We start from the raw sequence: 19,255 nt of genomic DNA on the forward strand, positions 1-19,255 counted from the left end.
TGACAGCTCTTTCTGTTTTACAGTTTCTGCCTCTGACAAATTGTGTTTTTTTGATGAATTTTTTCAAAGATAACCTTTTTTTTATTTATTTATTTTTTTTAAACCTGCCAGCAGGCTTTGGGGTTCAGAGGGTTAAAGAGGAATACCAATACACACACCAACTTTGCTGACAGCTTGAGGACAAATAATAGCACAACACACACATCTTTGATCAAACTCACAACGGCTGATGGTTTGTGGGTAATGTAGGCACCAGGTTTTTGACATGAGAGAAGATGGTGCGGGGTAAAAAAAAAAGGGCAATATCTCTAGTTTTGCTGCTTTTGCTATTCCCTTCTTTTAAAACTTTTACATCAAATTTGGTATCTTTTAAAACACACTGCTGCTCATTCTGGTCATCAACATCTATATTACTATTTTTATCACGTTGCAGCAGTGGAAAGAACTCCAGATCATTAAAAACCCTGCAGGTTTTCCACATGGAGGACACAGATGGATAAAGTATGCCCTTAAAAGGCCTTTAAATAATCCTTCCGAATGTCCATTATCTTCTTTGCCCTAAAAGACCCCCACTTTCTTAAGAGCCACCAGCTCCCTCAGTCTGACATGAGCAGAAAGGAATAGATAGCCCCAAAGGGAATACACCATCTTTGAGCACAGTTTCGTTACTTCTACCCCCTCCCGTCGCCGTCTCCCTGCTCCCCTGCTACATTTTACCAGAGCGTCCACCTCCTGTGACCGACATCAAGCGGCCTGTTTTCCCAGCAGAGGGGCCTTAATGGTCCACAGCACTCACTGCCCTATAGAAAGCCATTCACCTGTTCAGGCATTGATCGCGCTGCCACAACGTGTAATGCGAGTGCGTGCCAGAGAGAAGTGAATGTGCGCAGGACGTGACAGTTCTTTGTTTGGCTGTGACTGTAAGTGCATGACCAGTAGTACTTTAGTGTGTGCGTGGCTTGCATCTGGATCAAAACTGCAACATTCACACAAAAGCATGTATAAAATCCCCTGCCAGGTACGTGTTGCTGCTGTGCTTTCACACAGAGAATGACTACAGTGTGTGTATCAAAGAGGCTTTTCATCTTGCACCGTTTTGTTGGATTTTTTTTGTAATGCTTCTGTGTATGAATTTGATTGATTGTGGTAATGTGCCAGGTGGGCCATTTCACAGGCTTTGTATTCCTCACATCCATATTTGGCAACCCCACCTACACAAATACACACACACACACACACAGTCCACAGTGCATCAAACTAACTATCCTCTTCATCTTCTTCTAGACAAGACCCAGGCGGACAGATGTGAAAACACCGAGCCGGCTCCTCATTGATCTGTTTATGCTGCTGTGTGTCTGCTGTCTGGAGCTGCTGCTGCTGCGCTGGACAAAATGTATGACATGCAGAGCAGAAGAAAGCGAGACAGCCCATCCCACGATGAGATGCAGAGATGAAACGCGATAAAAAGCACCCCGTCACTGCCAGCTGACCGCCGTCATAAACCACACTGTGTAACACTCTGGAGCGTCTGATTAAAATTAACACATTGTCATCAATGGGTCAGAAATAATTATGGAAATAGCTGACAACTTCTCTTCCAGGCTTCATGTGCAGAACAGAAGGATTTAATTTCTGTGATTGACAGCAGGCCCAAAAATCTGGAAAGAACATTTTTTTGTGCTTTTGTCAGCTAAGTTTAGCATCCAGCAAGCTAAGTAGGGGTATTGATTTATTAACAGCAGATCCATTTTACTGTCATTTAGGGCTTAGAAGCTTTTTTTGCTAAGACCAGTAATGGATGCACTTGTGTTTTAAAGCACTGACCATGTAATCGCATCTCCACAGTTGGACACTGGCTAGAAAGTTTTGTTGCGTGTCATTCACTGTCACTCTCCACTTATTTTCAATCAGCTCTTTACTTTCCATATGTTAAAAGAACAAAGAAATCATAAAATACCCACAAGCACAGGTACTATATTAACACTTGTCAATGTGGTCAACCTGTCAGTCTTCTACATTCATTAAGCCAACCAATCAGACTCACCCTGTGTGTCGTCGTTGTGCTCGGTGGCCTGGACAGCTTTGCGGATTTGCATGCGGATGATGTCGATTTTGGTCTTACTGTCCTGCAGCATCTGCTGGGCCGTCTGCAGCATCTTCTTATCCTGAGCGAAACAAAACGGCAAGCAAATCACATGACTGAAGCAAAAAGAAATGCATTATAATCTAAGAAAACATTGACATGAGGACATGACCTCACTGTACATAATGGTTATCTGTAATCAAGACTAAAAATAGAAGAATTCTTTGCATTCCTTTCAAGTTGGCTGATCGCTGCAACTCTCATATGGTCTTTAAATGGTGCATAGGGAAGTGGAAGTATGAGAGCAAGGTCAAATGACAAAGACAAAGCAGATGCTGCATAAAAAAGGGGGGAAGGGAAAATTTAAAGTAATTAAGTGAGAAGATGTATGCATTTGAAAGTGGTTTTGCGTGTCAGGTTATATACATGTAGAGATCATGGTCTGAGTCAGCAGATTGCAAGGTTACAGATCATGAACACACACACACACACACTGTTGGTTACTGGCCAACTGGGGGAGGGGTGTACTGTGTGTGGAAAACGTCGGTGAAAGCTATCTGCTCCACAATAGAGTGGTTGTCCTGTACCTTGGTGGATCCATTGGCGTAGATGGGGATCATATTCTCGACTCCCTGTTTGACTTTGAGCTCGATGTTGAGCTGTCTCTCCAGGGCTGCGATGCGTTCTTTGTGGGCTGACGTACGACTCTCTGCCCCAGGAGACTGAGGACACTCATCTGCGGAGGGAAGCAAAAGGTTGGAGACGATACAATGAGGAACGAGAGGAGGGTTCACATGGTGCGCTCTCAAGTAAAAACACTCTTGAGGGAATTTCATGCAGCGTCTAATAATATTGCTACACTGCTTGGATTTCTGCAACAGCATGTTGGGAAATAGATCTGATGACTGTCACGGTTGTCCAAACGATTAGAGATCCACTACGGCATATAAAAGCTGGCAACAAGCTGTGGATTTGGAGCATTTCTTTGGCTTTTCTAAATGGTGTCCCAACAAGATGAAATAAGAAAAGGCAAAACATGAGCTCATTTTACTTTTCAACTGGCCAGAAGTCTTAGTCCCCATTTCAACAGAGAACAAAACATAAAATTTCATTATCAGGAACAAGATAAGTGTTCATATTTATTCAAAAGCCTCTGCTAAGTAAGCAGATATTCTGATCCTATTGGTAAACAATCACTTTTCTGTCCACATCACTTGTTGGAGAAAGTAATTAAATCGAAGCTTCTAATCATGATATTTCATCGTATTTTAATTTCAAATTCAATCATATTAATCTACATGTCTCACTTAGAAATTCAACAAAAATAGACTGTTTGCACTGAACAGATTCTATAAAAAGCAAATAATTCTGTGCAGCTCAGTGCAGACGGAGAAGCCATTAGTGACTCAGCTCACCAACCATCACGTGACAAAAATTCTGGGACTTTTAGGTTGGATTCAATTGAACTGTAGATTGTGTTTACACAGAGCACATATAGGACAAACACATAAACAAGTTAAAAAATATAAGTAGTAGAATATCTATAATTTAAAGAGTCAAAAGTTGTTCCCAGTTTTGCTAACACTTGTAGACACTTGGAAAAATTCTACTGGTGTTTTTTCCTTTTATGATGATTTATGGCATTACACTAGAAAAAAAAAACCTTTTGAGTTCCCTCTATTTCTAGCCTACTTCTGTAGTTAAAAATGTATATATATCACCTCTTTTCTAATTAAAAGAAGTACACTGATTGCAACTTTCAAATGAAAAATGGTTGAAGTCTACCCTGGAAACAACCCCAAATGCCCAAGATGTCACCACAGTCCACTGACACTTGGTCACATGCTCTGGTTGAGCAGTCTACTAGGCAAGTTCTGGGTGAGGGTTCTTAGAAACAGTCAGCTACATTTGTGATGGGCCAGTAGATCAAAGCTCCATAGCTGCTATCTTTAAGATGTCTCTGTCAGAAGAAAAATATACTGTTCTCCATCTAAGTGCTGTAGCATCTGTAGTGCTGCAGGCCTGAAGGCAAATTCTTCTGCACTGAATGTTGGTGAAATTTCCCCTATTTAAATTCTAAGTAAAGGAAGTACTCTCTATAATTCTAGCAGAGAAGTTGAGAAATGAGTGGAATAATTCTCAGAAAAGACACATTTGAAGCCTGGGCTCTCTTTATCATTTTCTGTTTTACAGCAACATATACATGAGATAACCAGTTGGAACTCGAGCTGTATAATGTCACATGTCTCTACTGTAAACACTGTTAAACATTGTACATGTATGAAATTGTTTAAAACCATATTTTACTGTGTGTATTTAACTTTTTTTTTCTATTGAGGCCATGAAGAAGTGTTGGTTCCATACTGCTTTTGTTCTATAAAGTGAGAATCTAAAAATGAAGTGTTAAAAAAACAAACCTAAACAGACTACACGGGCATCCAAAGTTAAATAAGTATGAGAAACAATATTGTAAATTTGTAGAGCTCATAGTAGATATAATTTAAAACACACAAGAAGAAAAATAATGACAAATGCAGCTATTTCTTGCCCCTGGCTGATAATTACCTTTCCAGTTATATGAGGTCATTTTTAATGGGCCATTTCTTTTCGATTAGCATCTCTGTCGTAAACACGCTTGCTTTTACTATGCCAACCTTAAACTAGCTCATGAATCAAAGTGTTGCACCACATAGTTGTAATAAAAAAATACCACATAGCATTCCTACTCACTGATTGGCAGCCAACAGGACAAGAGAATACACATCGCAGGTGGAGCAGTTCCTCCTCTACATACCTTTATTCTCCTCTCCTCCCTTCACCACAATGTGAGCATCCAGCTCCTGCAGCTGAGCGTGCAGATTGTCCAGCCGGCGGTTGGAGGATCGTAGCTGACTGTCCACCTGTGGTCAGAAACAAGCATTAATTCTTTGTTTTATTTCTTGTTAGGGGGGAGGAGACACAGTGATTCTTATTATCGGTTTGATTCCACCAGTGTACAAGCCAAGCAGAGAATAATGAAACCTTAACTCATATGTGGATATAAACAAGTAAATAATAGGAAGCAAGGGGGCAGGATATAAACTAATTTTATTCGGTTTCTAGTAATTTTCTTGAAACATGAACTATTTGATTGTTAAAGTCTTCAGACAGTTTGTGCTATTTTGATGTTGACCTTCTGTCTTAATCTTGTTTTGAAGCACTAAATTCTGACTTATTGGCCGTCTGCACGCCGGCTCAGCATTCCTGTCAAACTAATCCATTGTGAATAAATGCCGCAAGGTAATTTGTTGACAAGTGAGGGAAACGATTCCTGTGCTCACCCGCTGTAATCAAACAGGTGTAATTGCTGGGGAGATGCTTTTTATATAATCCTGAACATACCCCGAAAATGTGTGAATCTACAAAAATATGCCTGAGTAATGATCTTGGTATTCTTGTTGAGTGCACAGCAGGCTGTCAAGAACTCTTAGCAAAAATAATATACTGACAAATGTAGAATAGCTGGCACATGTTTAGAGACATAACCTTTCCCTCACCTTCATTGACAGGACAAATCTGGGTAGCAAAGTCAATGATGAGAGACAAAAAACAACAAAAACAGAAATTCATTGGATGCATCAATGAAAAATGATAATTCAAAGATCATGTGTAAGGGTTATAGTCGCTGATGCAGTATCCTCGGATTGATTCGGCTCAGGGTGATTTGCTGGATGTCATTCCCTATCTCTGCTTTCCTGTTTCTATCTTTAACTGTCTATTAAATAAAGGCCGAATCACCCCCTAAAATAATAAAAAAAAAAAAAAAACAAATAAAGAATCAGAACATAAAAAACAATAGAATGTGTTAAAGCAGAGAAACACTGTGTCATGGAGTTGGTAGTTACGACAAAGTGAGGATCTTTTTCCTTTTTTATTTGTTTTTTTTTTTTTGTCCTGAACCTACACCTTGGATTTATCTATTCACATTTATTTATACTGGGAAAAGCCCCAATGAGAGTAGATACTCTCTTTTTCATGGATGCCCTGTAAGCATGACAATAAGCAAAAACCACATTTTTCAGCTATTACTAAAATACAAAACAAATACAGAATAAAACACAAAGAATAGATATGACACAGACTCTCACATACAGAATAAACGTCACAAAAAATCAAAATAAAACACTCTTTACAGAACAAACAATCAGAAGTTAGAGGAAGTGTACAAGATAAAATTAAAGAAAACACTCATACTGCTCCATGTTGGACACCAGGGCCTTAAACCTTAAATCTAATCTCAACAGGTTTTGAATGTTGTTCCAATACTTGGGTGCATAATATTTAAAAGCTTCTCAGTTTTAATGAGTGTGTTTCCCAAGACTATAAAATCTTGGGCCCTAGTTTGATGAGAAATTGAGTCGCTCAGTAGCTCTGGGATGTAAATGTGTGGGTCTATATGACTGTGAGGCTGAATATGGAATACAGATTCTCAGCGAGCCTACAACTAAGAAAATAAAAGTTTGAAAAACACGAGTCGCTTTGAAGCTTAAAAATATGTGTCAGATCTTTCAGAAAGTCCCAACTTTCTGGAAAAAAACAAACAGGATAAGAAGTTAACATACCAGCACATCTACCCGGTTCCGGTGAACTGGTGTGTCTGATTCATCAGCTGCTTTTTCCAGACAGACACAATTAAACTGGTTTCCTGTGACTTCTAGGGTTAAAATTTGAATATACTGTAAACAAAAGTGGTTCCATAACCTCATCACTCTGTCGTGGGCTTGTTGGTTACTGGGGTTTTGTCTTTGGAAGATACTTTCTCAGCCACAGCATGACTGTGAAGTTTCCTCTTAGCATTTCGTTTTCAGTTCATCCATTCTAGTGGGAAACCTGCTTAAAGGCTCCCAAAGAAATGAGACATTTGTTGTGAATTCTTTGGAACCTTATTAAGCGAACGAAGCATCTAAGGGAAGCCGTACTGACCTGTTGTGCGTTCCTCTTGTCCGTCGTCGCCCTGCGCAGGTTCTCGGCTCCCTCCTTGATCTTAAGCTCCTTGCGAATCTCTCTGCGGATTCTTTCGCGTTGCTCATCCAGAAGCTGCTGAACGCTGGAGTCTGAGAAATCGGAGTTCTGGTCCAGACCGAGCTGCTCCAGAACAGACAGCCCGCCTGGGTCGCTCTGGATGGAGAGGGGAAAGGATAACGTGTTTATGAGCAATAAAAAAAAAAAAAAAGAACTCAAATAAGACACCGTTGAGAGCGAAGAGACAGAAGAGGAAGAGATGGTGAGTGAGATAAGGAGGTAATGGGAGGAAAGAGAGGGAGAGATGATAGTGATGAGGGGGTCGAGGGAAAGCTGAGTGAAAACAAGAAAGCAGCAGGATGGGGAAGAGATGCAGGAAGAGCAGCGAGGAATAACAAAAATCTGTGCTTGTAATACTTCCAAACAAATCTTTAATGTACAACGTGTTTAGAAAAAGCGCTTTAAAGTTGCTGAAGTTCAAGGACACAGCTAGAGAAGCCATTTTCACTGAAGTCTGTCTGACAAATGGGCTAAAAGTCAGAGAATACAGAAGAATAATTACAAATCTATTCCACAGCCTGAGCTATCCATTGTCCTCATTCAGTGTTTTCTCATAGTGTGTTGTTTAAAAAGACATAAATACTCAAAAAATATTAACAGAAGCTTTAGTACTCGTATAGAATTAGACTTTTCCTGCCGACTAGAATGATAAACCCGTGTCGTTTCACCTGTAGCAGAGCCACAAATTACTACAAAACGAAACCTGGAGACCCAACAATCCATAGACACAATCAGGAAACACAGGCGGTTAGTCACTAGAAATCCCGGTCACTCGGCCGCTATTACCGGAACGCACAAATCAAACAAACAAGCCAACAACACTTCACCTCGGAGCTGTCCTCATCCTCCTCGTCGCCATGCCAACACATAGTTCGCTCAGCTTAGATGACCCCAAAAAAAACCCCGACAGACGAGCAGAAATCTTTGCCTCTGAGCGCAAACAGCTAATGCCACACCGAGAGCGAAATGGGCTTAGGGGGGGAGAAAAAAAACGATAAAAAGAGATAAAGAGAGGGAGAGTTAAGTGAGGGAGGAGGGGGAACGCCTCCAAAAGAGGATATCCGTCCCAACACCAAGCTGCTCAGGCCTTTCCTGTTTCCTCTGCGATTTTGCTGCTGTCAGTGGCCAGTGAGACACAGAGTAAAGAACGACTTTATGCGTCAGGAATCCATTCTCCCTCTTGAAGGTTTTGTAAATCACTTCTGGATTTGTGTCATTAAGCCTCAATGATGTCAAGTGTTCCTCAGCTGCTTATACTCACCAATTAATCAGATCTGGCAAGAAGTGAGTTTATGACAGCTTTTTTTTTTTTTTTTGCTCTCACTTGGGTCGGTGATATAATCTCGAGGGCGGAAACAAGGGAAGGATGGGTTTTCTAAGTATTGGATTAAATCCAGAGAGTAAGGTTGGGACGTATTTCTGCTGCCTGCTTGACCTCTGGTTTCCTCTCCTCTACAAACCCCAGCGGTGATCCCCCTTCTCCTATAGAGAGGTCATCTGAAAGTATAAGCAGCTCTTTGTATAAGCAGCAGTACCTGTGTCACTATTAACATTTGAAATGTGGTAGAGGTCGGCAGAAATGCTAAATGCATAGCAGAAGAATTTGAGTGGACTAACTACGTCTGTAATTTTGTGTTGCGTCTGTTTTTCCACACAGAACTGACTCATCTCTCTCTGCTCGTCAGTCAATCTGTGTGCATCTAGACAACATTGCTTCCGGTAATCTGAAAAGATAAACTACCGGCGGCTCTGTGGATGTAGGGTGACCAGATTCCTAGAAGCTGGAGTCATTCTATTGTAGAGCTTCACAACAAACTGAGAGGAGTCATTCCTCAGTAGCTATGCAGTAAAACACTGAATGTAGCCTGGGTAGATTCTCAGTCATCCAGGTCATGGTAATCGTAGAAACTTTAATAGAAAGCAACTTTTTTTTAAGGTTCCTAATCACAGAATTGTACAGCTCTACTGCATTACATTTCTCAGCTCTTCCTATTCATAGTTTATTTGTTCTCTTCCTGTCACTGTTCTGTGCTCTTTATCTTTAGTGCTCTGTATCCGTACTGCTGCAACAAGTGAGTTGTGGTGAAAAATAAAGTGCAATCTAATCTAATCTAATTGATGACGATGCCTCTTGAGCAAGAGGTAAAACAGCTTTTAAAAACCTTAGACAGCTGCTTTTTACTGAAGCTCTTAGGATCACATTTTATTTAGCTGCATTTGGTTGTAATTGAAAGCAGCTGAGTTTCTGGTTCGCATACCGACGGCTTTGTGGCTCTCGCTGTAAGCAAATAAGAAATATTGCCAAACAAATGTCCCCGAAAGCAGCTGGAAAACTCATCATTACCCTCGTTTTTTCACACCTATAATACTGCAACTACTCACTTGCCTAATCGATGCTGCAACTGCCTGTTTACAGTTGCTTCAAAACTCATTGGAGAGACCACTCACAAATACTCGACACAAGGAAAACATTACTTCTGCCCTGGATGAATTACACCGACTCCTCAACAGTTACAGAATTTCTTGATTACCTCTATATCTCAGAACTCCTCACCCTTTATTCTGCACCAACACCGCCTTAAGATGTGAAAATCCTTTTCAAAATTCCCAAATCCAAACTTAAAACAAAGGGGGGGCCATGCTTTGACGGTTATAGGTGCAACAAGCTTTTCCTCACAGTCAGAAAAGCTCCGTCAGTAACTATAAAAGACTGTTATCTAAAGTGATCACTGTGCATAGAAAGCATTGTGTATTTCATAGGAAAGGTGCCTAGCAACGAGGAAGTCAGTGCTTCAGGTGGCAGAGCTGCTGCTGATGAGTCTAGGGGAAAGTAATTTAACACAAAACCATCTGTTAAATGAATTTCATGTGCTGCATGGCTGAACAGCACCTGTACAATCTAATAGAGTCCAACACAACAGCCGTGCTTCAACATCTGTCTTTACAAAGCTTGGAACATTCAGGTTTCAATCATATGTTTTTGTTTTTTTTTTGTATTGAGGTCACAGTTAAAAGATTTTACTGGATGACGTCATACTGAGCAGTGTTTAGAACTGAACGTCCTCTCATTTACATACACGAGTGCTGTAGAATATTAGAAGTACCTCTCAATACGCACTCCAGTCCATCACTATGTCCTCAATATGTAATTTAATTAACACCTCTATGACAGCATCACAAAAAACCTCAAGCGCTATAGGCATAATAAAAGCAGACTCTACAGCAGGATAGTTGAAATAGACTGACTGTGTGTGGGTTTTATGGGATACAATAAGGAAATGCAATATTTTAAACCAAAGTTTGAGACTTTCTAGTTAAATTATCAAATAGTTTACCTAATTATTTATCAGCATTACTTATCGCCTCAAGAAGTATCTCAACAGTGTGATTAATAAGCTACTGCTGATGGAAATTATTTAAAATGTTAACTCCACAAGGCAACAGAAATTAAAATTATTATAGTAATGATCACAACAGTTACTGAAATTAACTGAGATACTTTTAAAGAAGATCTTATAGCTTTAAAAAAAGCAAACAACTATCAACCACTGAATGATCAGAGGAATCTATCATCTAAATTAAAAACAGCAGGTTGATTCTAAATTGTAGATGGAGCCAAAATGGGAGGAAGAGAAATGATACACTGAGCTTTTCAAACATAAATTAAACTTTTTTTTTTTAAAGATATTTTTTTGGCCTTATTTGATAGGACAGAGAAAGAGACAGGAAAGTGGGGGAGAAGAACCTGCAGCAAAGGGTCATGAGTGGGACTTGAACCCATGACCGCTGCGACGGGGACTTTAGCCCCTGTACATGGGACGCCAGCTCAACCAGGTGAGCTATAGTGGCACCAACATTAATAAAACCTACTTTACCTACAACACAAAAGTTTGCAAAGTTTCTAATTTTACCCTGAAACAAAAACCCTCAATGTTTCTGTCAGTCTTTTAATTTTCAGTAGCTTGTCTGTGACGCTCTTTGTGAAGATGAGCCTTCCTGGGTGGTTGCTGTTCTTCTAACTGGAGGCTGTGACTTCTCCTTATCCACGCTGACTGATGCAGAGGAGGAGGAAGCTTACTGCAGCCAAGATGTCGCTTTGACATGACACAGTTAATCCTCCTCGTCGCCGTCTCCACCTCCTTGTGTAAAGCGTTTGCACGCGTGATCCGCACCTGTCACGCTAAGAAACACCGACGGACCGTTTCCTTACATTTCCGCTGTAGTGATTCAGTATTACTTTGGATTATTGTGATTATTTGTCAGAAGGTGAACTCGTTGTGCAACTGAACTGGAAAGAGGTTGTTGTACTTCGCTAAAAACCCTCCTAATATCCACAGCTTTAGGCAGAGATTACAATCAAAAGTTCAGGCCAAAAGAATCTTTTAAGTGAAGGGCTTACATAGCTGATGATGCACCTCCTCAAAAATGTAGCTACACGTGTTTTCCTTAACGAGTTTCTGATCTGAGCAAAGGTTGCTGAGGGTGAAGAGGACTGAGGAAGAAGGGCTGTGTTGTCTTATGTTAATTGAATCTCCCTCTACTTACTGAGACTGTATTCTTAGTTTCAAGAGGAGACTGCATTTGTCATTTATTAAAATATGCATCCCAAAACTAACTGCCATGGAGGAATGAAGGCTATTTCTTTGATCCCTGACAAAGTCCAGTCATCTTTCAAAGCTGTTTCAAGCCTTCAAGATATATTCATGCACTCCAGTTTTTAATAAAAAAAAACGTACTTTATTATTCTCACATGTTCGTGACAGGTGCTCGGTACAGTCAGACTGAGCTGGTCTCCACCCAGATGTCCTGCTTTGTAGTAATTTACGTTACATTTCAGCAGTTTTCTTGATGTAAAGTTCGAGGCAACATTCCAGTGAATTTTATTATCTTCTCTGACTGAGGGCCAATAAAACCAAATGTCACCTCAATTCATCACGACAAACTTTTCACTTTAAACTATATTCAGCTCCAGCTGACATTTTGAAATAAAGTTCATCTCTATTCTTAGAAGTAAAAACTTTTTCTGTTTAATGCAACGTAACTTTTAAAAACTTTTTTTTTTCACTCTAGCCACCAGGATTTACCAAAAGTTAGATAAGAGGTGGATTGTAGGATTAAATGGTTTGTTATTCAGCTGATAAACATCTGAGTAAAGCCTCAAATTTCTTTCTAAACATCTTGAAACACAATAACAGACAAGCAGCTCTCACTTAAGATTATTCTTATTAATAACAACATGATAAATTAAAATACAGATAAAAACAAGCCACTGCTTCCTGCTTCTAGCACCATGGAGGGTTTGATTTGTTCTTCTGGTTTGTTTAATGGCAGTTGTTTTTCTCCTTGATCTTTGAGTTCAAGTAAGTTTATAATATTGCGTTGCCACGATGGCGATGGGGCAAGGAAAGAATGTATGCTGGTACATTATTAAATTGATTTAGCAGTGAATCACCATCATGCATTAGTCATAGATCAATATTATCATGATGCATGAAGATGGAGATACCGGAAAACAGAAATAAATGTCAAAAACAGCATGTCATCCGTATTTTGGAGTGTTTTCAGTTGAATTTTTGTGATGAGAAGCCAAGTTCTCCTCCTCTTTTCCTATTCTTATCGCTTCCATTTAAAAAATTCTAATAAATTGAACTCTTGTCGCACTTTTACTGAGAAAACTATCAGTAGTTACGATCAACCCTGAGTCTGAACTAAAGTCTACAGCTGGTTTATCTACATTATCATGCATCTTTAAAGTGACTCTAAAAACAGAACCTCAGGATTTAGTCACAAAACAATCAGTCAAACATGCTTCAGGTTGTGTCATTGGTCCGACTGGTGGGAACGCGTCTCCTGCCACCTCCAACGCAGCATGTGTTAAAGACAATCAGCAGATGTTTGCAGAATGTGATCTGACAGGCAACGGATAAATCATATCAGTCACAAGTCTTAAAAGGAAACCATTCCAAGGAGTTGAGCTCGGCAGCTAAAGAGAGGACGCTGATACAGTACAACAACTTCATTCTCTGGCTGTTGACCCAGTGTAACACCACAAAGATGGCGACAGCTAACGGGCACGAATGACTCATCTCGTGCAGCTTGTTAGTGAGCTAGCCCAGGGAGGAACATTCAGCGGTGGTGTCCAGGGAAGTAATGATGGGCTAATTCAATAGATAACAGCACCAAGCGAGGCTAATTCAATCAGACTGTGTGAGCAGCGTAGGGGAGCCTAGGGCTGGACAGAGAAGGACAAGACAGAACATGGGTAAAGTGCAGTTTTGCGTGTGTGTGTGTGTGTGTGTGTGTGTGTTTCTGTGTGTGTGTCCTCCACTGTTAGTGCGATGCCTGGAGTTTTCCTACTGAGTGATAATGCCCACTCAGTACAGAGATTGTGTCCACACAGAGGTCATGGGAGGGCGTGGTCGTGCAAGCGTGCATGACATGGACAAAAAAATTAAAAATACACAACAGACATATACATTTAATGACTAGACACACTCACGCACACATTAAAAAAACAACCCTCTTTGTTTCCAGTGAAACGTGAGGACGTGTCTCTTGGGGAGGGAGGCCACAGAGCTCAGCCCAGCTTTGCCTGACAAATCTATGTTGTTGTAGAGGGTGTGATCCGTGTACTCTTCTGGCTGTAGAGCACTCAGTCCAAAATCCACTTTGGTGTGGGCCGTTGAATGTGACAAATAGTGAAAATGCCATCATAGCTGTGAGCGGACGCCGGTTCTAACACGATGGAGGAAGGACGGACGAGCTCTGGCTGTGCTAAAAGTCACAGCTCAGAATGAAAGGAGGAAATAATTGGAGAAACAGAAGAAAAATTGAAAATGAGATGGTATCAATAATTCATGCTCTGTGGGAGACAATAAAGACAGATGAGTCTTTTCTAGCGACAGATGATGAATATCTATGAGTGCCTGCTCATTTGATGAAGGTCCAAAATGACTGATTGCTTTTATGGCCGATATTGAGAACTAGATATATGTTAATTTGTTCACATTCTTGTTGTTATTGTTATTGGTACAGGGAGAGGACTGGCAAAAGATCCACGGCTGGAATCAAACCAACAACATTATAAGGTGTGTGCCTTGACCAGTTGCTAGAATTCCAGAAATCTAATATTTTTCAATTTGTTTGACACATAGACTGAGTGTGAAATCATTTTACAAGCTTTAGGTTATATACAAGACAGAGTACCTGTTTTGCTGCATCTCTTGGATCTCTTAAACAGAAGTGACTTACAAAGCTGGTATGAGCGATGATCAGAATTAAAAATGAATTACATAAATCTTTTATTATGTTTACATCCTCTATTAGCAGTTGGGTAGATCCTGGGCGTGTCATAAACAGTTTGAGAGGAAAACACGTGGGATAACATGACATCGAACGCAAACGTGAGTAGTTACTCAGAAACAAATCAGAAAGAACTTAGAATTAATGAATCATTGATGTTGAGTGTAAACTGAGTGACTACTGATTATGTAATGCGTAGTGATTAAAGGTTATTAGTTCGTGCAGCTCGGAGGCTGCTTCAGAGTTAATCAGGAAAGACGCAAAAAGAAAGTGATCGTCATTATGTTTGACATTTATTAATCCTCAGTAGAGCTGCAGCGAGTAATCAATTAGTTGTCAGCTATTAAGTTAATATCCAAATATTTTGAGAATTGATTACGAAAGTCTTAATTGCCTGATTCCATGTGAACGTTTACTCCCCCATGACAGCAAATCTCATGTTTGGTGGTGAAAAAATATTCCATCTGAGAACCTTGTCTTGAGCAGCCCTAATTGTCACTTACTGACTCATTCCAGTAAATTATTTTTATCTACTACTTAATTTGGGGCTGATTAGGCATGATTCACTACCAGTCATTAATTACCAGGTGATGATTCCTGATTCATTCCTCACTGGTTGCACAGCAGCACATACACATTAGCCACATAGACAATTAAATAAGACTAAGATTGTACAGTTATGCTAACTTCTCTGGCTCTGCATTCATATAGTGAAGCCAATTTAAACATTACTTAAACCTGAAATGTTCATAACAGCCAGCAGGGGGCAACTTCTCTGGTTGCAACATGAAAGACTTCCACCTTGATTTATTACCTCAGTGAGCAGGTTTCCAAAGAGTTTATAGTCTAAATTGCTACTTTCAAGACATTTTGACGATAGCATAATTCATATTTTGTGAATTATGGTTCCACTCAGAGTAAAAAAAGACAAAAAAGTACATGTGATTGACAGGTCGCTAACATATGATCGTGCATAGTGTCCTCGAGCGCTCAGTCAGATCCACCCCTCGTGTCTCATTTTAAAAGATAGCAACAGGTAGACTTCAAACTCAAGGCTTCACAACGGTAGTCCACAAACCACCTTTGACATACGGTCTGTGGTTGTACTTCATGAACGGCATTACATTGGGCAAAATGTCAACATAGTTTAGCATGTTATCAACACTTTACATACAGCTAATGATAGGGGGAATATCATCTCCTTGCAGGTATTTGGTCACAAAACAAAAACAGCAAAAATTTGACCATCCTCTGGACACCATGAATGTCTGAGCCAAGTTTCACATTAGTCTGTCAGTTAATTGATGCCATATTTAATTCTGGACTAGAACTGTGGTAAGCCAGACGAACCACAAGTGCCATTCCCCAGAGCCATGCTGCTACCATGCTGTAGCTGAAGATGCCAAAGCTATGAGGCTTCTCTGACACACACACACCTGTACACTAGCTATGGCAGAAGCATGAGTCTGCAAATGAGATTCTCATGAATTTACAGTAACTCGTATGTCATTTCCTGTAGACATCTTCCACTGCCACATGGGCCACTCTGCATTATTCTGCTGAAAAGACAAACCTGCAGGAAATACCATTTCCTTTTCTTGTCAAACTGACTGACCGCATGGCAGAGAGGCGAGAAGAGGCAAGAAGAGGCAAGGGCAGTGAGTGGACAGTTCATGATGGCCAGAAATAGAGCGTTGACAAAGAGGAAGATGGAAACAAGAACTAAACAAAACATTTACTGTCCTTGAAGTGAAAGCTTGGTTACATTCTGGTCCTTTCAGTGTTGGTAAAATACTATGACCTTGGATGAACCGTCATCAGAACATTAATTTGAGGACACAATATATTACAGGGCACAGTAAAAGCATGTTGCTATCAGTGCAGTAATGCTCTTATACAAATGGATCAATCATCAACTTAAACAAGAGGTTGGTGAAAAAAAAAATAGGCAAGAGCAAGGTCCAATTTGTCCAGTCATTAAAAACAGGAGAGATAGAAGCGGTTCGGTTGAGAGATGCGGAGAGAGATAAACGAAGCAAACAAAAAGGAAGAGAGAGGCATGGAGACAGGAAGAGAGGGAGGAGAGAGATGGGTGAGGCAGCAGAGAGAGGCACCGGGTTACAGCAGTCACAACGGGGCACAAACCAGCAATGATTCAGCATCCACACTGCAACTAAAACATACAAAACAGCCGAGCGTTCACCAAAATAGCTCATAAACAACCGACTTAAATCTGTATATTTTTAGAGTAATAAACACAATTTTTCAGGGTTTCTTCAATCTTGCCTCAGTTGTACAAATATTTACTGAAGCTTTTCACATGAACGTCACAAACCAGAGGCTAATTCAAGACGAGGGAATCAAATGTGGGTTACAACTAATGCTTATTATTCATTAATTATACAGATGACTTGCTTTATCCATCCAACTACCCAGAATCTAAAGATGTCCAATTTCCTTTTACATGAGCTTAAACCCTTCAGCGTTCTGCTTTTTGCTTGAAATGATGAATCAAGTTGGTAAATATTTGCCGATACTTGACTAATTGTTTCAGCTCTATCACATATTCACCACCAGACGCAGGAGGAGGAGGAGCTTCAATAAAACAGGAATAGAAAAGATGACAATAGGAGAAGACAATGACTATAATTGAGACTGGGTGACCTGACCCACCGCTTCCAAATCCATAAAGATACTCGTGAGAACGAGGGCAGGGACAAGCACTGTTTGTCCTGTATTCCCTCTGGTGATTCTGATGACCTCCAGGCCTTCCTGCATCACCTCCTTCCCATCTTCCTCCTCCTCCTCTTCTCCTTCTATCCATCATTTTCTTTCCATCTTTTCACTGGATCCTTCTTTTTTTTTTTTTTTTTTAAATAAATAAATCTTTTAGTTGTTGGCATTTGTTAAAAATGTGCAGCCGCGTACATCTCAAACTTCATGCACCGTACTAGATTATAGCTTCAACCTAATCCACATCTGCAGTTCCTTGGCAGGTCAGGACAAAAATACAGCACAATAACAGAGTGCTGCTCCCCCCCCAAATCCCCTCATCTTGGCCTCCTGCTTCGATCCGCCTCTTCCTCTTCACTCGGTTTAGTTGTCTGGTTCTAAACCCAGCGCATCTTTTTGTGCCTCAACTTGTAGCATCACTAAAAGGAATTCTTACATGTGGCCTTCACAACAGAAAAGCCTGACTTCAGGAACATCCCATGCTTATTTTATGTTGCCATTCTGATGACAGGCTATTCATAAACTTGGCTCCAACCTGACAGCTATTGTTTTCACCACCTACTGGCCTCTTCACTTTGGCTGCTGTGGAGGAAACCATACTCTCTGAGCAGCATCCAGGTTTTGAAACATGATTGCCAAACACACTTATCTTATTATGAATTCTTTAAACAATTAAAAAGTGGGACTGAAACACAGCACAGTGCATTTCTGTCACATGCTGCATCAGCTGATGCCTAGAACACCCAGTGGACACATGACATGAAATTGGCACATCCTAATCCGTTATAACACGCTACCAATGTATCAGCGTACATTTAAAACAATAGGCGCTGGTGTATTAAAACGAATCGTATGCTGAAGAGAAAGACTTTTTCTTACTTACTCTGTTGCACAAAGCTCTCTCAATCTGCACCCATTTTGCCTCCATCCATCCCATTTATCCACAGCTTTCACTCTGTTTTGCTCTCTTCACCTTCTCACTGTAAAAGCTCTCTGCTGGAGCTCTCAAACAATCTCAGAGCAGACCAACTCAGAGTAAGAGACACTCTTTGCCTCAGGTGTTATTCAGTACTCGAACAGCACAGCAGAGATAGAGAGTAAGAGAGGAGTGAAAAAAATAAACTCCTCCTTGACTTCATATGGACAACAGGCCTGATGGGAGAAAACAGGGAGGCTCCGAATCTTTCCACATCTCTTTCCTCACTTCCTTGACATGCCAGTAAACTGCTGTTTTGTTATGCAAACCTTTAGGCGGAGGACTTGATTCTCACCTGGATTATTGCTCACACGCTGCGGCGCACACAAACGAAACCAAAACAGAAACACAGTACATGCTACGGTTGTTAGGTGGAAAACATTTCAGACATAATATTTATCAGATTTTTTTTTTAAGTGCCTGCGATCATCATCCCCACCACAGCAACAAGTAGTGCTCCAAAGTTTGCAAGCACGTTGTGTTACCACTTTCACAGCACAAGTAAACACAAAATGACAAGACTAATACAACCCAGGAACATTTTAAGCACTTGCTACGGTCCTGACCTCATCTGGGCCTCAAATGGGATACAACGGCCATCGGATGTGCTCCACCTTAATTCCCCTTCAAGTGTGTGTAGTGACCAAAGGACAGCATCCATAACAAATACGAAATGCCAGAAAGTAAGAACTAGAGCTGAAACTATGAAGTTGGTTGAATGAAAAATGACAACGATTTCAATAATCAATCTTTTGACTAATTCTTTAAAGAAAAATGTTGCTCCTCTCAGCTTCTACATAGTGTCTATTACTCAAAGAACTTCAAATGTTTGGGTGTTGGTTTGTTGGTCAAGCAGATCTTTAAAGATATTGCAATGGACTTTGGGACACATTATGTTGTTGCAATTTGTAGACAAAGCTAAATAATCATTACTTGAAGCGAGGCCCATCCCAGTTATTATATAATCACCTGATCGTAACTATGTTAAGGTGACGGCAAGCATTTTGCATAATCATTAGAATAGTTTCCATTCACATGAAACAGATGAATGGAACTACCAGAAATGTTCATGTCGTTTTCCACAGATTGTTCTACAATGG

The 19,255-nt window shown here is 40.4% G+C and overlaps 1 protein-coding gene across 3 annotated transcripts in view; it reads right to left on the reverse strand.

Moving 5' to 3' along the window:
• Positions 1–19,255, reverse strand: part of pkn1a (protein kinase N1a) — a 61,889-nt gene that overhangs the window by 18,063 nt on the left and 24,571 nt on the right. For 2 of the 3 annotated variants that reach the window (XM_008291570.1, XM_008291569.1), the window contains exons 1-5: positions 7,972–8,084; positions 7,046–7,240; positions 4,878–4,983; positions 2,671–2,819; positions 2,045–2,165 (exon numbers count right to left, since the gene is read on the reverse strand). In XM_008291570.1, coding sequence (XP_008289792.1) covers positions 2,045–2,165; positions 2,671–2,819; positions 4,878–4,983; positions 7,046–7,240; positions 7,972–8,013 — 613 coding nt within the window. In that variant the 5' untranslated portion in view covers positions 8,014–8,084. Of the gene's footprint in view, positions 1–2,044; positions 2,166–2,670; positions 2,820–4,877; positions 4,984–7,045; positions 7,241–7,971; positions 8,085–19,255 lie in introns of those variants that run through there. The other variant, XM_008291571.1, reaches the window with a different exon arrangement.

Source organism: Stegastes partitus, unplaced genomic scaffold (assembly GCF_000690725.1).
Source record: "Stegastes partitus isolate 25-593 unplaced genomic scaffold, Stegastes_partitus-1.0.2 Scaffold750, whole genome shotgun sequence".
Classification (NCBI taxonomy): Eukaryota; Metazoa; Chordata; class Actinopteri; family Pomacentridae; genus Stegastes; species Stegastes partitus.